General features: G+C 36.0%; 1 protein-coding gene and 2 long non-coding RNA genes across 3 annotated transcripts; 1 reads left to right on the forward strand and 2 right to left on the reverse strand.

Annotated features, from left to right (window-relative positions):
- Positions 1-255: 255 nt before the first annotated feature.
- LOC137174745 (uncharacterized) lies at positions 256-3,385 on the forward strand. Its single transcript, XR_010925454.1, has 4 exons — positions 256-405; positions 622-687; positions 1,367-1,434; positions 2,303-3,385. It is a non-coding gene; the product is annotated as an uncharacterized lncRNA (long non-coding RNA).
- Positions 3,386-4,995: 1,610 nt separating this feature from the next.
- Positions 4,996-9,944, reverse strand: LOC137174783 (butyrophilin subfamily 3 member A2-like). Its single transcript, XM_067580263.1, has 6 exons — positions 9,747-9,944; positions 8,253-8,367; positions 7,555-7,896; positions 6,147-6,434; positions 5,936-6,055; positions 4,996-5,669 (listed from the first exon to the last, which is right to left on the reverse strand). Exons 2-6 carry the CDS (start codon positions 8,359-8,361, stop codon positions 5,302-5,304), a joined length of 1,227 nt encoding a protein of 408 aa, XP_067436364.1. The 5' UTR covers positions 8,362-8,367; positions 9,747-9,944; the 3' UTR covers positions 4,996-5,301.
- A 5,196-nt stretch (positions 9,945-15,140) lies between these two features.
- LOC137174381 (uncharacterized) lies at positions 15,141-17,148 on the reverse strand. Its single transcript, XR_010925357.1, has 4 exons — positions 16,932-17,148; positions 16,586-16,712; positions 16,252-16,305; positions 15,141-15,307 (listed from the first exon to the last, which is right to left on the reverse strand). It is a non-coding gene; the product is annotated as an uncharacterized lncRNA (long non-coding RNA).
- Between the last annotated feature and the right edge of the window lie 8,485 nt (positions 17,149-25,633).

Below are 25,633 nucleotides of genomic sequence, written 5' to 3' on the forward strand. Positions count from 1 at the left end.
ACACAAAATGACCAGAAAAAGACACAAAATGACTGCAAAAAGACAAAAGGATAACATTAGGACTTTTGTCATAGTTCGTCTCTTTCGTATGGTGTTGCTCCTAAATAGGAAGGATAGGAGGCTTTTATGTGTCTGTGGGTCACATGGACCTAATGTCTTAAAATGTGTCCATGTCTAGAATTTAAATTGACTTAATATAATCCATAATTAGGTCATATTTATGTCTGCATAAATGTCTGAATGTTTTACATATACAGTTTGTGCTTATTACCAATGTATGTACAGTCTATATATGGTGTGTCCAATATTAGGTTTTTCTGATAAAATACAACAACAAATATCTGGTTGCTGTTTTTGTTTCAGTCTCAGCAGAGAACACTGTGGTAGATCCACTCTACGCAGCAGGTACGTGACATTATATCATTTCTACTTCACTTTTACTCACCTGTCACTGAGGTTTATGCAGCTGAAAATCACAGCCCATCTGTGCAGTATCATTTGTTTTAAGTATCTGAAATGTGGCTTTAAAGTTACAGTGTGCAGTGCATTAACCCCTTGTAGTCAGCCAGAAAAGGAAAACAGCATCTGAGCACATGTCTGTCTTTTGTTTTTATTTTCCAGTCTCAGGAAGTAACAATGTCGCTGATCCAGGCATGACATATGCTGTTGTCAAAAGGAAGGAGAAAGGTACTTTACATTATGTTTCTTCTACTTTACTGTTAACTTGCGTTTATTTTCTTGTAGAACAAAACCACAGCAGGTCGGTGGTGCAACATGTACGTACATTACAAAGTGCTTTAAAATATTTCAAGTAATGCAAATGCCGCATGTTCACATGCACACAAATACTGTACAAAAACAACTAGCTAGCAGCTAGCAACTTTCTCTTAGCAACATTGGTAGTAAATAAATGTCACATTGCTGTTTCAAGGGGACACATTTTAGACCCACCATTTTACTAGACCACTAATGAAATATTTTAAGATATCTGCCAGCAAAAGATAGCATTTCCTTTCAAGTACATATAGAAGCAGTTGATAATTTGATCCTCTCAGTTATGAACCACATGAGAAAACCACAGACAGAACATTTTGCTGTGTACATTAGTGATAGTCACTATGAGATGGAAAGTTTAAAAAAAAATCCATTTGACATAAATACACCAAACAGTTTTAAATAAGCTATAGCTGTATTATAAGAGATGAGATTATTTAAAAATGCTGCATAAAAAGTTATGCCATAATGAAAATGTAATACAATGTATAATGTAATTTCAATCCGTCATAACTAATTTAATCATAAAAAATCAAACAGTGAATTCTGAATATCATGTGACTAATTAAACATTTCTTTGTTTCTCAAACAGAGCCAAAGGTGTCCAGAGCAGACACCAATCCACGTTTACAGGAAGAGAGTGTCTATTCTTTACTGCAGGTAAGACTGAGGCTGATACAGCATCTCTTTCTACTAAAATCGCAGTTTATGTTCTTGCACTCAACTAAGTTACAACCACAAGGTTAGTACAGCACTCACCACTGTCACAGTAGAGAAAACGAAAAGAAACACTCCATCAGAAAATGTTTTAAAAGACAGTTATCAGGACATTTAAAGATGAAGCTATCCCATAAATCATGACAAAATCGTCTTCAGCATTGCGGATCTACTTTACTGTAGGTTGACCATATGAATCATGTACTCATGTTGCTGTTTTATGAGCAGTGAACTTGAAATGTAACCTTGATATTTTTGTGTGGTTGCTAAAATTGGTCCAGAAAACCTTTTTTTTTTTTTTTTACTGATATGAAGCAAGTTACATGATGGAGGCCATCATACATTTGCATTTCGGAGGATTCAGATAGTCTTCTCTCTGACTGAACATACATATGCACATTACACACTTCCTGCATCTTTACTCGTTAGACAAATGAGTCACAGGGGCCATTTTAATGTCTTTTTAATACCTGTTTTAATTGATTATGAAGTATTGTCTGCTAGTTTTACCACAGGTGGGCTTCTGATGTTGAGGTAGTAATAAAAATATCAAATCTTTGGGCTAGAAGTTTTAGGCTTAGATCAGTCATGATTGATATGCTTTAAACTGTGTGAACCATTTTAATTCAGTACTTGGCTCTGCTGTCTTACAAACACTAGGTTGTGGGTTTGATTAACCTACCAGCAATCTTGGTAGGATTACAATTCAGATTCAAGCTATTTTTTTAACAATTCATTGCAATAACTTTCAGCATTCAACAGTCACTATTCTACTTTTTCTTAGTTTTTGCATATTATGTGTGTTTTACAGGCCACTGACACCTGACTGACAGACTGAGGAGACGTCTGTTCAAAGCTTCTGTAGTTTAGTTTCAGGAGGTCATACAGTTTTGTACAATAGTCTAAGAAGTATTATGTTGTAGTACTGCACAGTGGTACTGCAGAGTTTTTAGTTTCAGTTCTCTAAAAACAATCAGTAAACATCAGGCTTTAGTGTCAGTTCATCAGACTTAAAGAATAAGGTCTTCTTTCTAAAGCAGCCACAATCACAGAAGGAAAAATCCACCAAAGGAGGAAACACAGAGAGAAATTTTTGCATCTACAAGTTGATTGTTATACAGTGTGGAATGTAAAAAACGACTATTTTTTTCACCATAACCAAAGAAGAAGTGGACAATGCAGGCTGAGGGAAGGTGGATAAAACACTCACTAAGACAGAAAAGCATTGAAGTTTCTCATGAAGTTCTGCTGATGTTGTATAATCTTTGTTATGAGTTGATGGTTCATAGATGTTTCTATTCAGTGTCAGATACGCTCACTGAATGAGAAAATGTTTGTACTTTGATTGTCTTAAGAGCAGAAACAGTTTAATAAAGTGAACTGTTTGCATATATTGTACATTTAAGAGCATTATTTTGACTCATTATGACACACAGTAGAGCTTGTTATATGGGAAATATAATAAACAGCAGTTTATGTACATTTATGGACACTGCAAACATTCATAATCACTGGCAGTTGACCTTCTGTTAGCATTTTTAAAAAGGTTGTTGTGGTTTATCTGAGAACATTTGCTCAGTCACATTATCAGTGTCTATTTTTAAGAGTGAGCAGTTTTGTTAGAGTGAAACAGTTAAACCAACATGTTGTCTGTTCACACGTCTGAAGACACTGTTTACAAGAACAGAGCTGCTGCTGCAGATTATAAATACACTCACTGTGGTCGACTACCAACATGATGCTGTTACATCGGTTTGAGCTGAATACACTAAGTTTACACCACGTTCAGTGCAGCACAGTAAACCACTGACATACTATACAGGCTCTCTTTGGGGCCCCAGTCACATGAGAGACTTCACACCACATGAAGATCATTTGGGGAACATGAGTTCAACTTAAGTAAGCATAACTGTATGAAGACTGACCCTGGATCCTATTTAGAAAATTGGATCATATGATCATAAAATCGAAAGCACAGTAATGGTCACCTCTAATTTGTATTAATTGTGTTAAATTGATGGATTTCTGTTAACTAGATGAATTCTCCTTCTGATATTCTGTTGGTGTTGTATGTTTGTAGAAATGTACAATATATTTGATTTAGTGCAACAGTGTTTGGTTGTGGTGTGATTGATATTCATCTTTTTGGCTACTTGCAGAAGAATTTTTCTCACGCACTGGTAAAAATCAAGCAGGGCAGAAAATACAGCATCCTTCCTTCTCTGCTAGTTATATTATTTCATCATCGAATAAATAAAAACTTCCTGAACAAGAGGTGAATCCCACCTTCTCTCTTAAAGTGGCTGAACATTGGAGTTCAGTTAGATCGAATGCAAGGCAAGTGGATGAGTTTTTACAACCTGACTGCAGCTTTACTTTCAGGTCCCATGATTGGCTGATGGTCTGTAGCAGCTTGCTTCCTGGTTTTGGCTGGTTTTACTGTTTTTTATAGTGTAAATACCAGTAATTACAAGGTCAAGGTCAAAGTTTTTTCCCTTTTTTTAATGGTTATGTTTATATATACTTGTTTTTGAGGATACTTGCATTATTATTCATTATATAATATCTATTGACACTGATGATACCTTTCTTTGTTTTTGAGGCTTAGGTGGTACTTTAAATTTTATAAGCTCTGTCATTCTGAAAAGATATATTTAAAAATGTTAAATATTTCAAATAAAAGCAAATCAACACAGTGATACCAACTATTCAACAAGATAGTCCAGGTTACATCAAGGAACATTCATAGTGTAATGCTGACCCCTAGAGACTAATTATTCTTAATGCCAAACTATAGAAAAACCCTATAATATTGTAATACTATTGTTATTATGATGCAACTATGCATATACATTTGTCATTGAATAATATTTAATGACAATTAAATATTATTAGTAATAAGTTAAGTTAGTAAGATAAACAAGTCTCTCTCACATGATTAAAGATCTTTCCACTGTTTCTATTGCTGGTGTAAGTGTGACCTTGATTAATACAGCTAGACTACGACACGTCAGAACATGGTAGTGTAACAAGAATGATGAAAAGCTTTGTAAGAGCAGTATTGAGCAACATGAATAGCATGGGGCATTAAAAATCAATAGTTCAAGTAGTGACTAGTTCTAGTAGTGCTATGGAGCAGTGTTTTTAGGAGAGGATTGCGATTGGGGCAGTAACACACAAAGAAGTGTAGGAAACATAACAAAAGCAAGGAAGAAGAGGCTTGCTAGCTACATTGATATACATAACGCAAAATTTGAAATATTCACTCTATTTTATGGAGAGGGAAATTCATAAATGCTTTGTTAGACCTGAAGGATACACACAATTAGCTTTGGTGAGAAACACTGGATGTAAACAGAACTGTTGTATGTTTACAAGAAACCTCCACAGAACACCTTTAGGTTGCATTTTACTGGTAAAAAAGCAAAGGATTTATTTTATTTTATTTATTTTTGATCAACTTTTAAGTTTTTCACACAACAGCCAAAAACAACAAGCGCAATAATATATAAGGATACTAAAAAGTGATGTGATTATCCTACATTTCCAATGAGACAATACAACCATCAGTGAAGGAATATGAAAAATTATATTATTATAATATTATACAGTATCTTCAAAACAAGCAGCACCACTGTATTCAACATTTGTATGCAACACAAAAAACAAGTACCTGTTTTATACATTATCAAACTACAATCATAAAATACATGTTATGATTGTATCTCTTGTTGCTTGGTGATTATACTCTTAAACTAGAGAGTTCAGTTCACATCTTTCTTTACTCCCTTCAGCTTCAGATTATTTTTCTCAACGTAGTTCTTTGCTTTCTTCTACTGTTTTTCTAATAATCTTCTCTGTGTTCTCTAATAGATGCTCTGTTTTCAGTACAAGTTCATCAAGTTCTTTCAGTCTTTCATTCTGATTTTTTTTGTACTCTGATATTATATCGTTTATGTTACCTGGTACACTGGTGAGACTCTCAATCCCCTTCTTTGTTACTTCTGTCTCCACTGAGAGAAACAGCTCCTCTTGCTCCTCAACCAGTTTTTCTATTTGTGCCTTGTAAACTTTTAATACATCTTTCTGCTTCTTCAGTTCCAGCGTCTGTTCCTTCAGTGTATCAACCATTCTCCTCTCTTCCAGGAGCCGCTGTTCTTCTCTTCGTGTCTTGCTTTCTGTTAACGAATAGAGAAAGGAAACTCTTAAATTATAAGTATTGGTTTTAAGCAGTGTTGCTTTTGCAAACAGGGGTGTTGATACTGAACAGGACAGACACACAGCTGAAACAGTGAAATTAAAACACTAAGTACATCTATTACAAACCATTTTAAACATGGGCTTACATTTTATTGGTTTACATATGTATATTATATATATTATATTAAATAGATAATAGACAACTAGACAGAGTACAGAATTAATTCATAAACTTGTGACTTACTGGTTTTGTTTTGCCTCCATTTCCACACAGCAAAGACAACTGCAAGAACACACATGAAGCAAGCAACCAAGCTGATGGTGATAGAAGCAGCAGAACTACGCGGAGCAATGAAGAAATCATCTGAAAAACAGAAAACATTACAAAATTTATATAAAATTTGACCTCAGCTCTGAAACGGTGATCACGTCATAATTTTAGAAATGATTCCTACCTGGAACAATAATGTGTGTCTCTCTGGTCTGGTTGATGTTGTTCTGTTGGACTCTACAGGTGAAGTTGTTGTTGTGTCTCTTCTCTACAGTCACTCTGCTGCTGACAGTATAGAGGTCATCAGGACCTCTGACTGTCTCTGTAGGTCCAGCAGGGAGGAGGTTTCCCTCACCGTCCAGCCAAAACACCTCAGGCTTTGGATACCAGCCTTTAGACTCACACTGTAACACCACTCCGCTGCTAGATGTGTCAATCCCTGCTAAGCTGATGACAGGAGAGGAGGCAGTTCCTGATGAGCAAAGACAAACATTTTAACAGTAGTTCGAGGACCCAGTTCTTTTTTGACTGATGGCCATGGCCTTTTCTGCCCCAACTGTCACATTGTATCGACATGGTCTGTGCTCCAGATGGAATGTAATATAGTCCATATACTACTTAAAGGTACTTTATGGAGTTTTCTTTTAAACAAGCAAAAGTTATATTTACATTCAGTATTATTTACCTAAATGTATTGTGTGTATCCTTAAGGTCTAACAAATGTGTTAAATGCATTTCCTTCCCCATAAAACATTTCCAAAACTGAATTTAGTATTTTAAGTATTTTAAATCCTTCATTGTTTATATCCATGTTTACTAGCTTGCAGTCTTCTTCTTCTCTGTCTTTAATGGCACATTGTGTGCATTACAGTCACCTGTAGATCAACAGTGAACACTGGCAGGACTCTGTATCATGTCATGCAGATGTGAATGCATATGTATCTTCATGTGCATGCACGAGAAAAACAAAACAGAGATCCGTTCATTAAAAAAAAAAAGCTCCATAGTACCACTAGAGGTCAGAAACTCATCAGAGAACCTTTGTGAGTGTATTTTGGAAAACTGAGTATTTGATATCCACCTCTGCTGGCCTTCTCTCCACCCCCAATTCCAGCCTTCACAGTTTTAGGGACGGAGTCTTCTCTAGGGCAGCTCCCAGGCTCTGGAACTCCCTTCCCCAAGACATCAGAGACTCAGAGTCCCTTATTGTTTTCCAATCCTGCCTCAAGACCCATCTCTTCTGCACTGCCTTCCCTTAGCCCCCCGTCTCACTAACCCCACCCCTCAGTGTAGAGTGAAGAGCAACTTTGAGTTCTTCAAAAGTGCTAGATAAGTGTCATATATTATTATTATTATCATTATTATTATTATTGATACTACATGATTGACTATTTGATACTAAATTTTCCTTTAATTCCTTTCTATCAATCTTTACTTTCTCGACAGCCTTGGCTGAAGTCAAACAACGTATTCAGAAAACCCAGCACCAGTAGAGTTGCTGCTGTAGTAGAGGAATGTGTACTGATTCATGTAAAAAACAATAACTGTAAATATATAAACCATTCAGTAGTTTTGGACAATTGCACACTTACCAACAACAAGCTGAACAGTAGAGTCTTCATTCATATTTGGAAAGTAGCATCTGTATTTTCCATTATCAGAGAGTTTCACTTTGGAGAGTTTTAGTGAAATGTCTCCGTGTTTCAGTTTCTCGACAGACAGTGATGTTCTTCCTCTGTAGGACGGATGCTGATGAACCTGGAGGTCTTGACCTTCATGCCACACGTGGACAAACCTGGGGTTCAGGTCGGGTCTCGCCCACTCAAAAGTCATACCAACAGCATCCGTAGCCGGCTTCAGATGGCATGGCAAAATGATGTCATCACCAACTGTTACTATTACTGGCTGAGATGGACCAATCACCTGAGACAGACCTGAAGAGAAACATCCTGCAGTCAGACTCCGACCAGTCTAAACTGTTTCATATCTGTAAGGTTGAATATTCACCACGATAAATATGAAGTGTCTCTCATATCATCTGTATGTCTATATTCACTCGATTGCATCAGTTTACGCTATTGGTGTTGCCAACCGGGACAGGTAAGAACCGACAACCTGATATTAATCAACATTTCTCATTAGTACAGTATAGAAAGCATCTTCAACCACAAGCACCAGTTTTGTTGTCTTGCCACACTATACAAATAGTACAGTATGAGGTGATTCATTAAAATCTTTTACCTTTTAAACACACACTAGGTTATTTCTGTTGTGTTTGTGTGTAAGTTACCTTCACAGCAGTATGTAAGGAGAATCAGGACAACAGCATGATGGAAAACTGAAACACTGAAAGCAGTGAGTCCAGATTTAGACAGCCTCTCCTTCAGGTGAAGCATCATGGAGTTCTGTAAAATAATTTAAAGAAACCAGCTATAAAGTCTTAAATCCTAAAGACAATACTAACTAGACTGACTGTAAAAGTGGAGACATCCGGTCCAGTCTGGTGCAGAACATGCTCGAAAGGAAATAACTTCCTGATGATCTTAAATGTGCAACAACTTTCAAATCTAAGTTTAAACCTCTCCTGTGCTTCTTTCATTTCCTTTATTCAGTTTGGGACATTGAATCACTGCATTGAAACTGTATTCTGTACTGTTTTTGTCTTTTTTTTAAAATTGTATTCTGCTTTATTTGAATTAATTTGACTCTCTTTTCTAACCAAATATATATATTTTTGAACATAGGTAATGTAGATTCTGATATATGTGATGATGAATCTGATATAATGTTTATATATAAGATGTATGTTTGATATTTTTGTAGTATGGCCTTTTTATTACTGCTTTTTATGTATTTTTTCTATGTACTTTATTGAATTGTTAATTGTTTTGGATGTTTACCACCTTGGGTGGTTTGGATGGTTAACCACACCTTCTGTCATAGAGCTTGTCAGTGTTCTCAGTTTTTCAAACATTTTGACACACTAGGATCAAAATGTTGTCATTGCACTTTAAATGTCACGTCAATGTATAGACTGTCTGTAAATATTGTTGTGTAAATTCACGTATATTGTCTGTTGTGCCAGTCCTATGTTAAACTGTTATCTGCTATATGTCTACACAGTGATATGAGCTTCCATACATGCTGTACCGAAAGCAAATTCCACGGACCTCGGTCGTGTGGTCATTAAACGATTGATTGATTGATTGATACAATTTTTGTCTGACTTTTGAGTTGTAGCAAGTGCGCAGGCGTCCCCTTTTTCATAGTTGTCTCTCCCTAACATGGCTGCCTGTAACCGTTGGTGATTTTTTTCAAAAGACAAGTCCACACTCTGCTGCAGTAAAGCAGATAAAACATTAACAAGCTGCACAATTGTTCCACTGTGACCTGTTTACAATATCCAGCAATAAAATGCCAGTTTATTACTATTGCTTGAATAACTTTCATACTGCTCACGAACATAAAGCAACCAGTGTTTTAGGAATAGAAACTGATGTTTTTTCTAGTATGGACAAATGTTATATTGGTAACATGGCTTCTAAGTTACATCACAGTCCAGAAATTACAAACATATCAAACTAATTGTTATATACAGTTTGTTATATATTAAAATACATCTCTCACTACAGTTTTGACTCTTAGCTTATCGAACACATTAAGAAACACAGACAATCATTAATTAGAACAGCAGACCTGTTTTAGGTCTAAAATAAAAAGTCATTGAGAGCATCACTAATATTAAGAATTAAAAGATAAGAATTGAATTTTCAGAATCTCATACCTGTTGTGTTCCCCAACGACTGCCTCACCACACGGAAGTAGCTGCACGATCAAAGTCCGTATTTAAAATACTTTGACCCCGGCCATGTGTAAAGAGATACGGTGTGTGAACCTTGTGATTTCCCGTCAGTTTTCTGCAGCCATAAAATCCATGTTTAGCCAGATTAAAAGTATTCGCAAGGCCCTTAACTCCTAACTGCCCCAATGAAGCTGCTTATCGGCTTATAGATCAGCAGCTTCCAGGTGTGCATGTAGGTAACTGTGAGTGTTGCTTGCTTTCCGTGTCTCCTTAGATAAATAAAGAGAACTTTTACTTACCCCTAATGCTATAGGCTTTCAAATAAATTATTATAAATTTTCAGATATCTGTCTCTGCCATCTCAATGAACAGAAGTTGAATGTTGTTTGTGGTGCTTGAAGCATTACAAATATGAATTTAAAATCTCAGCGTCAATGTGACTTAGAACAATGATCCAGTCACTTTGAATAATCCACAGACCTCACTGTCAACAAAATTTTATCCAGTTAACACTGATTTTACTCTGTAAGTATACATAACTCCCTGTAAGATGTGTGTTAGTGCAACAATATAATTATATCCTGCTTCTAGTCCTCTAGTTACAGAGGAAACAATTCTACTGGACTGTGTTTTTTTGTTTTGTTTTTTTTTGGTCCCCGAATTTCCAAAATTGAGCAGTTGTTATCTGAAAATACTTCAAATACAATACTGAATGCATTTTTCTATTTATTTTCTTTTCTAAACCTTTATCTACAGATATTTACGTGTTTGGTATATTTATTCAAACACCTAAAACCAAAAACATGACAGGTAACAATCACACTGGTGGGATAAAACTAAGAACATTTTTTTTTAATTAAAAAGTAACAATGAAAGTAAAATGTAGTTATACTGTCAATAGAAATGTGGTATTTTATTTAGTTGGACATTCAAAGCACATTACTGTGACGCCAGAGACTATCATTACATCTCAAGTTAAGGTTAGCGGTTTTGTTTAAAGGAGTACTCCACAGATTTAGCATTGCACTCCTATAACACTGTCAGACTCACAGTGGACAATTTTATTTAAAATAAGAATGATCTTTTTTATTCCACACATTCTTCGTCCTTGTTAAGACCTGGAGCCTACATTACCCACAATGCAACTCAACAATCACTGGACTGTACAGAAACAGGTGTGTTAATTAATAACGGCTAATGTAGCCTGGAGCTGTTAGCCTCGAGCAGAGATGAGGAGCTACAGAGGTCTGGTAACATCACTTCCTTCTAACTCCACACCTCCAGATTTTTTTGTCAAATTTGTAGTCTTCAGTCCCAACCGATGCTGACTGAAGTGAGGCAATTCATCAGATTTCACACAGCTCCCTCTGGAGACACAAAAAGCTTTAGACTACTTTTTTTACACAAATGCATTAGCGCTCCCCAACACCTGGAAACACATGCTGAATTGGAAAATCGCTGGAGTTCCCCTCTAGATATCTAATATCAGTCAATGTCTCTCGTCTTTTGCTTCAACTCAACATTGATTTTTTCAGTATTTAAACCAGACTGGTATCTTTCCCCAGCTTTACCTGCTTTTAGCTACTTAAATATAACATCTTGAAATGCTTGAAATGCCAGGAGCAGTTACTGGTGAGATAAGAAATGAAATTCATTGACAGTGAATATTTTGCAGAAAGGTCCAGTATGAACATTTAATTGGTTGTAGACAGTTTATAGATACATTTATTACATTTTGTTGATATACAGTATTGACAACATAAAAAATAAACAAGTCAACATTACATTTCCTATTCAACATATTTGCTATTGCAAAATCAGTTGTGTATAAAACAGGGTTGAGAAACATCTCACAAGGAGACGTTCATTTAGGTTACTGCCACCAGCAGTCAGGAAAAAGATTAAACTGAACCAAACTGCATCTGGATAATACATTTGATAAGTATTTCTTAACGATTTAGTGTTCTTATTGGGCCTCATTCACATACAGCGTGTACACACAAATCTGTGCTTAAACCATGTGTATGAAAGTTTTAAGCACAAATATTGGATTCAACAATATGTTCTTACCTGAATTTGTTCTTACTCATGAACAAATGTAGAACTGCCTTAGACCATGTGTCATAAATGTCTTACGGTCTTAAAAAATGATATAGTCAATATTTATTCAATGTTTACAGTATATTACAACCACAATTATTTAAAAAATGATTGAGCCTAAATATAAAACATTTAAAAGTGTGAAATTGCTAAAAATGCACAATTTATTTATTTATTATAAAATTAATAGCTAAGACTTTGTAATTCATAAATCACATCATAAATGTAATGAAATTATTAATATATTAAAATTGTCCTGTCCCCACTATTAGATGAAAATAGCTTATATATCGGAGTTTCTATATTGGAATGTGCAGCATCAGATGTGGCCGTGATATATGCAGCTAGTTAACCAGCAGTCTGTTCAGTAGTGGTACAGGGAGGGACGCTCTGCTTTCACTACATCACAGCCTGTTGTGGACAGAGACGAAACATGATGCGCAGCTGCAGAGATTTATTTAGATCAATTCCACAGATCTACACATTTAACAACTTTTCATTTTGTTACGGACGTACTGTGTGGTAGTGGCGCAACATTTATGAAGGCTGTATTCAGCATTCACAATCAGGCTTCAAACGGTTGTGCCAATGACATGTTTACCAGCCAAATCTGCCTTTTCAGGCTTTTACTTCTGAAACTATTGTTTGCATTTCACCAACAGTAAAGTTTTTCTACATTTTTACCATCACAGCCCTCTTTGCGATAAACGACAGCTCTCCCCACTGCTGCACCGCTCCAACAGAGCTTTCCTTGCATAGAGAAATGGGGGTGTGGTAGTATGATAATTACCAATAGCGGGCACACGTCTGTCAATTAAGAATGATTCTGAATCACTAACATACACACAGTGGTAAGAACAAAGTTGGCTGGTGGGCACGTGTCATGAATCTGACGGTAACTTTGTGTGCACTCTGCACTATTAGTGAATGGCCCAATGTCTGCAAATTTTGTGATTAGTTGCTGAACAAAATAAGATCAGACAGTTTGTCCTTTGATTGAAGATAGAAGCTCACTCCTCTGTTACTCGCTCCTCTGGCTGCACAATGATTTGATCTTTGTGTCTTGTTCTTAGACCCTGTTTACACTTGGTTTTAAAATGTGTCTTGGGCAATCAGATCACAATTGGACAACAATACATATAAGTGTGAACGACCACCAAGACGCATAGTGATCCGATCACTCAAACCACTTGCTGAAGTTGTCTGGGACACATTTGATCACATATCTTTGTAGTGTAAACGCTAATGTGTCCTGATGCGTCCTTCATCAATGTGGGGCTTGGTGGTTGTTTTGGTGACAGCGCGCCGATGCCAAATGACTTTGTCCTGCCAATCCCAATGGTTGGAATAGCCCATACATGTGTATTAGTTCTTGAAACATGTTTGTTTTCTTAGCTAGCCCATGCAAAACAAATCTGGTGTTTGTCTGTCAACAGACTGACGTAATAACTGTGCACGGGGCTCTTTGACCTTCTAGCAGAAGTGATGTAGGCAGTAACAAACTGAACACAAGTGGTCAGCTGGAGACACATGATAGACACAGGTGTGAACGTGTCTCGGCTGTCTACTCGTGTTCGGATCACCAAAACACATTTTAAAACCAAGTGTAAACAGTCTCTTATTGTTCTTGGTCACCACCAGCTAAAGCATCGGTTCTCTGCTGTAGCTGCTCCACATTCAGCTTTAGTTTCTCCAAGCTTGTCTTTTGCTCTTCTAGTTTCCATTTGACATCTGTTAGATTTTCATTTTCTTTTAATAATCCCCCTTTATCTTTATTTTCTATCTCAGCCTTGGTTATTTTGTTCTCCACAGACAGAAGATTCTCCGTGTTCTCCATTATCTTTCTCTCCACCTCCTCCAGTTGTGACTTCAGTTGATCTTTCTGGTTCTCAAGTAGCTTCTTCTGTTCCTTTGATGCATTAACCACGCTGGCTTCACGCTGTAATATTTCCTCACATTTTGAGAATTTCTTCACCAAATCTGACAAAAATGCACAACAGCAGCATTTTAAAAACATTTTACTGCTGCTGCACAAACTATTCACAACATTTTGAGCAAATTTACAACATGAGAACAGAATTCAACATGCAATACAACAAATCTTGTTCCTTTGTACAATAAATATCAACCATAAAAAATGGTACCTGTTTTTAACAATCTATTCGATGTTTGCCTGAATTTTAAAAATGAACACTGTCTAAATCATTTATCTCCACTAGACAGATTTATGTTGGTCTATAAATAATAATAATACGATTCCACACACACGACCATATGAACTCTGAACATTTTTATGACATTTCACACACACACACACACACACACACACACACACACACACACACACACACATACTACAGTAACATGATCAGTTTAGTTTGATCTGTTGAGTTGGACTCACCCAACATTTTGTCATCTTTTTCTTTCATCTGTTTCATCATCACATCTCTCTTGTCTTCTTCCCTCTTTAACTGTGCCTTTATCACATCCATCATACCTTTTGTCAAGAAATAGTACACAACTGAAAACACTGGAGCATTAAATAATTAAAAATAGTATTTGAGAGTGAAGAGAGAACTTCATAGCAAGAATGAGCTGTGCCCCTTACCTATCTACAACGATGGAACAAGGATCAGGAAGTATACACGATAAAAGTTAGCCTCTTAATATTCCTCATAAAAACTGTAGTTGTATACTATATGTATATATATTGTAGACTATTTTATTGTAGTGTTGCAAATGACTGCAGGAAATCACTTTTAATAACCACTTTGTGTGCTCAGCTCTTGTGCCATAGTCATGAGTAGATGTTGAGGCATGTCCTGATATTCTTCTCTCCGTGTCTGATTCTGAACCTGAGGAAGATTCTGCTTAATTAATCAGCAAATTAACTAGTATAATGTTTGCTGTATAACAATGACAGCAAGTTGTCTTCACTCACATTCTTCTCTCTTTTGGAAGCAAAGTTTTACTTATTTTGGAAAGATATGATTGTCTGGAGGTTGTCTTACTGGGAATAAACTTCAAAAGCAAGACATCAAGAACTCCAGTGTCATTTTTTTTTTAAAGTCTGTCAAATGTTTTGCAATAATTTACTAAAATAACATAAAAATTGATATTTAAAAAATAGATACCCATTAAAATGACAACAAATAAAGTCCACTACACCTATAAGAAGATATTAAATGATATAGTTTGTAATTAAAAACAAGACATAAAACTGAGACATGAGTAAAATCCAATAAAGAACACTGTTCTACTAATCCTCTTCCCAACTTCTGACTTCATGCAATTCATAACACTATAACTATCAAACAGTTGTGTCTTACCTTTACATTTCTTTGCATAACAAGCAAACAGAATAAACGCGCCTGCAAACGCAAAAGCCAACATGGGATACAAGACAGCCGGGGTGAAACAAATGGAAAAAACAGCTGGATCAGCTGAAATGATAAAATACAGAACAAACAGATCATTTAGAACACCAGGAGCAGTCAGAGGAAAGTTAATGTGCTTTCAGACAGCAAGTTGTTTGTGTTGATGTTCACAATCAAAGCCAAAAATCATATTTTGGAGTTATTGGAGCCCATAGAAACATGTATATTTTCTTAACAGTGTCTATGTTCCTGCTCATTTTATGCACACACACACTTTGGATATATGGATTAAATATATATATATTTAGAGTAAGCACTGATACTGATTATCCTGCTTTTCTGGTGAATTTATTATCATATGAAGACTTGATGAATTGATATTAATGTATTGGCTGAGTTGTTGATGCCACAGAAGTGGATGTTGGCTCTTCAACACTTGTGCATTAAGGCCTTTACACGCTGGGGGCGTTTTTTTGTGCAAAAAACATCACAGCCTGTTTCACTGCAGGCAGGTAGGTACACTTACTGGCTACAGTGTGCGGAGAAATAAAGCCCATGAATCAAGATGCGGACTGAAGGAGACGAGAATTGAACCCCTGATCTTCTGATTAGTGGATGACCTGCTCTACCTCCTGAGCCACAGCCACCTCAGTTTCGATGTGAATTATTCGCAGGTGAGTATTTCGCATTTTCATGTTGTTTATTTGTTACGACCTCGGTGTGTAAAAGCCTTTAGACTTGAATGTGTGGAACATTTTGTAATTTGGGTGTGTTGTGTACAGTAGCAGAGATATAAATACAACAGCAGTGAATTGAGTTCCACAAGGTTTAATGAGTCTAATAACTTACAACAACTCAGAAACTGTACATGTCTTCATCATTAACTTATAACACTTGATTATTGTGCAGGACTGAGCGATGTGAAATTTAAACACAGTTTGTTGTTACACTGACGTTCAGAGAATCACTTGATACTGTTAGCAGTTGATGATGTGCATCTACTCATTTACCTGATGGTGCTGTGTTGGACTTCAACAGTGATGAATCAAATGAGGTCATCTCTCCTTTAAAAACAGCAGACAGAATAAATGAAAGCACAGTGAGGTCCAAAACACAAATATGCAGTAACCAAATATGAATATACATTGCTTCAAATATACTGACAATAGGTAGATAATATCTTTTTTAGTGACTTTATCAAACACTAAACTTCCAACTTCCGGTCCATTTGTAACCATACACATGTTATGGGGCATCCTGTCACCTCTCTAATGTGTATCTATCTATCTTATGAAGCCAGAAACAAACAGAAAGTTGTAACATGTGTGTTTGCATGTGATTTACCTCCACAAGTCTGTACAAGGAGAAAGATGACGAGGAAGGAGAGAGTGTGACTGGAGAGTGATCCACTGAGGGTGCTGAGAACAGTGTTTGGTGCTAATCCAACCTCTAGGTGAAACATCTCAGAGTTCTGAAAAATAAAACCAACTGTCACCCCCTTAAAAACACACAAACCAACAAAAAATGGCTTAAACAGCAAACAGCTTAAACTCTTTATTCACCTGCTGGACTGATCCTAAAATAACATATATAACATATAACACAACATTGCTGTTTCTCAAATATTCTGACAACTTTATGTACAAATACAGCATATTATGAAAGAATATTTTTATTTACAGCAACATACCAGATAATGTGGTAGTGGGTTATTTGCTGTATATCTACAGACGTCTCTGTATATCTGTATATCTATTTTGAAAAACAGAATGTGAAAAACACAAAAGCACAACAGTATTTTGGTAGAAACTAAAACAAAATTTCATTGCAGTTACAGTAATAAGACACTTAAGTCAGTTATACAGTAGCAACATATTAAACCATTGTTTCTTTTAAACAAACACCATTAAAAAATTACATTAATGTAAACATTATGTATTCCTATTAAAATATCAACATATTTCAAATATGTAGTCTGAAGTATTTAAAATGTATATTTAATCATAATAAAAATACTCTAATTTGTGTTTCCGTAGTAACCCAGACATAAATAATGTCACACGAAAGATGTTTAAAACCATGATGATGATTCAATAAGTAGGAGTGTGTGAGTTCAACCTGGAAAGATTAAACATAGAAAAACGTGGCATTTACTGAACACTAACAGCACATAACTGATAACTGAAGATCACAACTACAGTTAAATTATTATGCACTTAATATAATTTGGAGCTTCAAATAAAAAAATTAAAAAAATAAAATTTTGGAGCATTTTGGAGCCCAAATGATAGATAATCATGTCTAAGAAGCTCATATTTTACGGCTAACAACTGACATATCAGGTGTTAGCAGGGATAACGATTAACGACTGGATGTTTGGATATTTTCAGTTAGCGTTTCATTTTCTTCTATAATCTTTACATTTTATGCTGTTTAACTCATTTACAATAAATCCTGCATCACACAAAAATATCACTGAAAGAAATCATCCCAAGAAAAATACCAACATTAGTAGTTTTCTATGATGTCCTTGACTGTCTGACAAGCGTCTCTTACAGATGTTTAAATTAAAACTTTAGTCAGAAACAACAAAGTAATGTAATGTTAAGATAAAATGGAAGGAAGGGAGAAAGCAATGTCCAGATGGCTTTACAATTCAATTTTAGAAGGAATATTTTGAAGGATCTTAAATTTAGTTTCTATGGAAAGTCCGTTATGTTGACTTTATATCAGACAATATGTGCCACTCCATGATTCCAATTCAGTGTTGCATGATGCACAGCTGGTAGAAAGGTGCACTGTAAAATAAACTCTCGCAAAAGAAGGTATTGAATTATCTTCATTTATTATAAATGAAATGTTACACTCATAGACTTTCATCACACATCAAGCTCACAATGTGAAATAACAGAAAACACTAGAACCACCAATCAATGGAAAAAAGGAGTCAAATCACAAACACCTGAGATAATTAGACCATCAATAAGTTAAAAATGAGACAAACCATATCTCAAGATCTACAGAAATAGAAAAATGTAGAATGATGAAACTATTTTTTGTTTCATTTTTGTCATTCCACGTGTAATCTCTGCAAATACACATATATACACATATCTTGCAATGAAAATCTTTTCTTTCCACCAAGAAAGTTCTGTTAAAGCCGACGTACCTGTTCTGTGCTTCAAAGCTTCAGTTCATAATGCAGTAAACTGCAAAGTCCTCAGATAAAATAAATTGTACTTTAACCCTTGTCAGCAGTAAGTAAATAGGATGTTCCTTGTTTTACTGACTACTGTAGCCTCTATTCATGTTCACATTTACTATATTTTAGACTATATTACCAATATTGTTTGCATGTTTATTTATATATTTTTATTTTAGTCCATAACCACATGGATGGTCTTTATATTGTCAATAATCAGGATGTGTGTTAGTGTTAGTGTTGTGTCCTGTCTGAACAGTTCCTTCACCAGTAGCAGCCCACAGTTAGAAAAGTAACAATAATTAAAAATGTGTTTACAAATAACACAATTAAATTAATCAAGTGGTCAGAAGTTGATGTTGTATGAAAGTGAAATGATTCTCAATAAGTCTAGTTTGAACTCAATAACACACTGTCCTACATCATTTACACTTATGAATAAACTGCAGTGAACTTGAACTTTGTACTTGTCAGCAACAATAACAAGTTATGACTAGTCATAAAAAGCCCACAGCAGTAACTGCACTATCAGGGGTACATATTAAATATTTTGGCAGTTACATCAGGTAGTTTTCTTGCCACCTCGGCTACCTGGAAATAAAAGTCTTGGCTGATGTTCGCTGACGTGTCACTGAGCAAGACTTTTAATCTACAGCGTACCAGAAAGGATTAAAGCAGAATTGTTGTTTGTTTTTCATTTTAAGATTATTAAATGATGTGATAAAAACAGGTTTGTTTTAATATAATGTTAAATACATAATCTCATAAGATTACATGTTTCCATCCAAGTCAATCATTTCGTGCCCAACAGATTTTGATGAGATTGAGAGCATAGTAATACGACTTAAAGGGCGGTTCACAATTGTTCAAGTATGTTTTAAACCAACAGTCAGGAGCCCAAATGAACATGAAACCTGTTTTTCTTGCTGTAATCATTCCTCCTGTTCATACTGACCATTAGAAGATCCCTTCATAATGTACTTACAGTGGAAGTGATGGGGGACAAAATCCACAGTCCTCCTTCTTTGCAAAAATGTATTAAAAAGTTTATCTGAAGCTTCGGCATCCAAATGAGTCAAATCAAGTAGATATGTTTCAACGTTAAAGTCTTTTTAGTGCCAAAGTCCTTCTTTTTGTTACTATACTTCCACCTGCAGCTCAACAGGGAAACACTGTCCGAGGAAACACAAAGAGAGGATTTAAAGACTCTAATGCTGAAAGATATCTACTTGATTATCAGTATTACATCTCCTATTCAACACATTTGCTATTGCAAAATCAGTTGTATATGAAGACAGGGTTGTAAAACATCTCAACATGCACTGATCACAAGGAATCCATTCAGGTTACTGCCACCAGCAGTCGTGAAAAAAATGAAACCAAAACAAACTGTACCTGATAATACATTTGATAAGTATTTTTAGTGGTTAAATTGTTCTTATTGTCTGCAAATTGTGTGATAATTTGCTGAACAAAATAAGATCAGACACTGTTCCTTTTGATTGAATCTAAAAGCTCACATCTCTGTTCCTCGCTCCTCCAGCTGCACAGTGATTTGATCCTTGTGTCCTGTACTTACTTGTTCTTGGTCACTACCAACTAAAGTATCTATTCTCTGCTGTAGCTGCTCCACATTCAGTATTAAATTCTCCAAGGTTGTCTTTTGCTCTTCTCGTTTCCATTAGATTTTCTTTTTCTTTTAATAATTCCCCTTTATCTTTATTTTCTCTCTCAGTTATTTTGTTCTCCACAGACAGAAGCTTCTCCTTGTTCTCCTTCTTCTTTCTCTCCACCTCCTCCAGTTGTGACTTCAGTTGATCTTTCTGGTTCTCAAGTAACTTCTTCTGTTCCTTTAATGCATCAACCACGCTGGTTTTCGTCTCCAAATCTGTCACAGATGCACAACAGCTGCATTTTTAAAACATTTTACTGCTACTGCACAAACTATTCACAACATTTTGAGCTAATTTACAGCATGAGAGCAGAATTAAACATGCAATACAACAAATCTTTTTCCTTTGAACAATATATACCAACCATAAAAAATGTTACCTGTTTTTATGTATTAAAAAATGAACACTGTTACCTCCACTAGACAGATTTTTGTTGGTCTATAAATAACTCTTGAACTCATGGTGCACACACGCGCACACACACACACACACACACACACACATACTACAGTAACATGATCAGTTTAGTCTGATCTGTTGAGTTGGACTCAACCAAAATGTTGTCATCCTTTTCTTTCATCTGTTTCATCATTGCATCTCTCCTTTCTTCTGAGCTGAGTATAATAAATGTGTAGAGAACACTTCATCCAAGAGCAAATGATTATACATACTATTCCAGTAGACACTCTACATATAGTAGATTGGACTGCTTCTTGTAGTTGTACTTCATATTTAATAAAAATATATAACAGCTATTAAAAAATGCACTATTGGAACAATAACTATATCAGATCACACCATGGTCATTCTAACAGTGAAGCTTAACTCAAAGAAAGGAAAATACTTATGGAGGATGAATAATTCCCTCTTACAAGATGCTGGTTTCAAAGAAATGGTTAAAAAAACACTAAATTAATATCTTAAATTAAATGATACAGAATAATATAATACAGTATAATTTTCTGGGAAGGCATGAAAGCCATCTTAAAGGGAGAAATAATAAGATATTCATGAGTAAAGAAAAGACAACAGGAATAAATTAAGACTGACCTTGAACTTCAAATAAAAGTATTGGAAGACAACCATAAAAAATCACATGACCTAAAATTAAACAAACAACAAAATAGACAAAAGTCTATTTTGCTAAAGTTGTAACTGCTGTGTTTGCTTGTGATTTACCTCCACAAGTCTGTATAAGGAGAAAGATGACGAGGAAGGAGAGAGTGTGACAGGAGAGTGATCCACTGAGGGTGCAGAGCACAGTGTTGGGTGCTAATCCAACCTTCAGGTGAAACATCTCGAAGTTCTGAAAAATAAAACCAACTTTCACCCTCATACCAACAAACAAACAAAAAAACAGCTTAAACTCTTAATTCACCTGCTGGACTGATCCTAAAATAACATAACATATAATATATAACTGTTTCTCAAATATCTGACAACTTTATGTGCAAATACAGTATGTTTTGAAAAATATTATTATTTACAACACACTGTAAAAAAAACAACTGTAGAATTTACAGTAAAATACTGGCAGCTGTGGTTGCCAGAATTTCACCGTAAAAAATACAATCACAATGTATGACGCATTATGGTATGTCGTTTTGGCATCCGTTAATTTTACAGTAGAGAACTGTTTTTGTTTACGGTAAATTACTATGAAAAAAAACAGATATATTGTTAACCTGTTTACAGTAATTTTGTGTAAAAATAATAATAAAATTAAATACCTGTTTACCGTAATTTGCTTTAAAAATAACAGTTTTAATATAAACCTGTTTACAGTAAACTATATTAAAAATAACAGATACAGTGTAAATCTGATTACAGTATATCTCAGTGATAAACACGGTACAACTGTATGATCGAGTACGGTTTTTTTATTGCAAAATTCACATTTACGGTAAATTACTGGCAGCTGTGGTTGCCAGAATTTCACCGTAAAAAATACAGTACAACACATAGACATACACCACAACTACAGTTGGTTGGTGTAGATTTTACAGTCAGCAACTGCATATGGTAAATTGTAAAGGAAATAGCCAAGCCAAATGTAAACCAAGGTACAAACTATTGCTGATAAGCTTTGAGAAACTGTTTTTGTTTTTTTCTGAGAAAAACAGATTGAACTGATCAATAACTTGTCTACTGTGTTCAAAAAGCAGTGGTGAGATCTTGAACATATTCATATGTGAAGTGGAAGGAATTATACATCATGAAAAAAATGAGCCACTTGCCCTGGGTTGAGCAAGAGTAATGAGTTACTGAGTCCAGATTTGACTGAAAAGGGCGCTCAACATGGACATGGTGTTCAAGAAACTGGAACTTAAAGCATTCACCAGTCACCAGTTCTGCTTGAGGACTCACATGTTGTCCATCAGGAGTTCACTGTGGACTGGCATGATCCTCTCTGCAGCCAGAAACAGAAACAATACGTAAGTAAAAGTTGATTGATGCACTGCTTGAGCATGACGGCTACACAGAGATAAATTCAGCCTTTTGTTGTTAAACTGAGCTCCAATGAGCTATACAGAAGAAACCAGTACACTGGAATATAGTTTTGCAGGTCAGCTGGAGCATGCACCTGAGGAAGATGGATTGAGTGAAGTTTGAATTGTACTTGCATCTACCTTTCATTTGCTACACTGACATAAACCACTGCTTACCTCTAATTAGCTTTGACAGGACTGGTGTCTGATTCTTTGGGTCCAGACTTGAAGACAGGTGGGACAGAGTCTCATACAGATAGTATAATGTTCAGGAAACTGGAACTTTGAGCAGGTGTTGTCATCATTTCTCCTTGAAGACTCACAAGTTGTCTATCAGGTGTTCACTGTGGCCTGGCAAGATCCTCTTTGCAGCCAGAAAAAAAGACAACAAAGAAAAAAATAAGACTACTAAGAAGAAGAAGAAAAAAGACGAAGGAAGAACAAGAAGAAGAGGATGAAGGAAGAAAAAGGAAGAAGAAAGAGGGAAGAACGAAGAGGAAATAATAAGAATAAGAAACAACCTTCAACCTACACTGAAGTGTCACAAAAGCATGGAAACAAAACTTCAAATGTTCTTCAGCTATATTAACTCAAATGCATGGATAAATAATAAGTTCTGCACACTCCCTGCTGGTAAATTAGTTTTTAATCAGATTTTCTTCAAATAAATGAGTGACCAAGTAATGCTCAAGTAATCATTGGCCATTTATAATCTCACCAAAATGTATGAGAAGCTAGTTCACATGAATTTAACAGAAACCCAAAAAATAACTGCTTTCAAAAACATATCAACAAAGCTAACTCAAAATATCACAGAATACTGTGGTTAACAGTTAAGGAACAGTAACGTTCATACAGCAAATGCAATGTAAGAGTTCACTCTTAAAAGTACAGTTGGATAAGTCCATCTTTAACATGTCTCTCCACTAAGGCATTTAACATAACCCGTGAAATTGCTTATTAAAACACTAAACCTAAATGAAAACATCAAATAATTCTGTTCTTAATTTCAATGGTTAACAGTAAAGTGTGTACTATTCCATGTAACAAGTACTGTGTCAGAGATCAGTCAAAACAGTTCAGTTGAACAAGTCCATCTTTAACTTGTCTCTCTCCACTCATGATCAGAGAGATCTGAAATGAGAGTGAGGAATCGTGGATTTACGGACAGATGCTTCTTGTTTATCTTGGTTTCCACTTTTGTGCCCTTGTCCGGATTGATGTTGAAGAAACACTTTTGTGAACATAAGAATTCATAATAAACCACTTCATACAGTGATTTGTTCAAAAATAGGAAATGGAGAAAATGTTTCCTTACCTCTGAAGAAACTCCAGTGTGGAGCCCAGATCCACGGGGTAATGAATATTGAAGCAGAAGTATCTTCCTACCATCAAACAGATGGCCAAGATGAAGGTGGGGATTTGATTGTTAATAACTTTCCGGTCTACACTGAGCATGAACTGCCTTGAGGCATAGCAGGAGGTTCCTGTGAAAAAGATACAAGTAGAAAATAATTAACAACACATCAGCCATTACTTTCCAAAAGTGGTCTTAAAAACATGACAGTACATTTCATGTAATATTTCCTTATTAGCTTAGGTTCCATCAGTAAAGCTAAATATCAACTTACCGCATACAATGATGCACGGTGTCACAGGCAAGCTTTCCACTTGTTCTTCTTTCGCCAGACAGGTGTCCTCTACATAGTGGCAGAGGTTCTCCTCTTTTTCGTTAAAGTAGGAGAGAAGAAGGAGCACCATATCTATGATGTCTTCTGAACAGCCCTCCAACTGTCCTCTCAGAATTTTCAGCTTTGTAACAGCCTACAGAACGTGTTTGCTCTTGTCTGCACATTTGGTTCTCATGAAGTCCAGAAGCCATTTTCCCTTTTTTTCAACACTGGTGGGGAAAGTCTCTTTCAGCGATACCCCAGTGAGCTCTTGAAAGTGGATTGTCATACCAATCTCCTGAAACAAAAAAGGCCACTCCTCCATGAGGACTGGCAGATCTGTTCCCTGGTTTATTGCTTTACGTTGGGAGTAGTAAGTTCTCTTCATAAGAGTTTTTACCTCGTCTGGGTTGAAGTTGGCCTGTTCACTGAGCACCTTCATTTTGAGTTTCTTCTCCTGTTGGCTGACTGTTCACCGGCATGAATTTCATGTCCCACTTTATGCAGCCATATGTGTCCTGAACTGCTGCTTTTTTTTCAGCTGGGATTTCATCTGTGTCATACTCATCTGACCCCTGTTTACGCTTGACTATTGTTGGTGCTGAAGACCACTTCACATTTTCAATTCGGGCTTGTAACTGCTTGACGAGGGAGTGATATCCTGGTCCCACCACATCACCTTCTATGACATCTAGCAGTGACTGTGGATACTTGGAAACCATTTTTTGGCAACTTCTGTGGAAGCTTGTTTACTGGGAGAGGCACAGGCCTTCATCATCTCAGACACGACAATCCGGATCATTTCTCTGCGTAACTGTGGCTTTGGCCTTTTCTCCCTCTCAAAACACTGCATCAAGGCCTCAGGAAAATTCTTCCATGGAATCTCAAAGCTGTCAACCCAATCTACAGCAGTAATCGGGCAGCTGGGCGATGGCGAGGCAGAGAATGAGGAGTGTGTTGAGGAAGACGGAGAGGCTAATGGTGACTGGCTGAAGATTTCAGTGCTCTGTGCTGTAAGACAAAAATAATGAAATTAACAAAATGTGTTGCATGCTGTTTTATCCTTGGTTATTATACTTAAAAATAAGTTTTGTAGAAAGGTACTTACTGGTTTGTTTCCAGGCAGCCAGCAGTTTTCTTGCTTGAATTGGCCTCAGTACTGACAGCAGATCAGCCTCCTGGATGAATTGAAAATCCTCAGTAGTCTCCACCCCCAACGACTGAAGTGTCTCCTCTAAAATATCAAGAATTGAGGCTGGGAGGTCTGGCAACACCTTAGTAATGGTGCTGCATATGTTGCTTTGGTGTGCATCCATTTCTGAATATAAAAGAGTGAATAAAGCTCAATTAACACCAGA

Source organism: Thunnus thynnus, chromosome 22 (assembly GCF_963924715.1).
Source record: "Thunnus thynnus chromosome 22, fThuThy2.1, whole genome shotgun sequence".
Taxonomy (NCBI): Eukaryota; Metazoa; Chordata; class Actinopteri; order Scombriformes; family Scombridae; genus Thunnus; species Thunnus thynnus.

Coding starts and splice junctions, on each gene's coding strand:
- LOC137174783 (XM_067580263.1), bottom strand. CDS start 8,361: ATGATGCTTCACCTGAAGGAGAGGCTGTCTAAATCTGGACTCACTGCT. Junction 6,056..6,146: donor GACACACATTATTGTTCCAG/GTAGGAATCATT, acceptor TCTGTTTTTCAG/ATGATTTCTTCATTGCTCCG. Junction 5,670..5,935: donor ATGGAGGCAAAACAAAACCA/GTAAGTCACAAG, acceptor ATTCGTTAACAG/AAAGCAAGACACGAAGAGAA.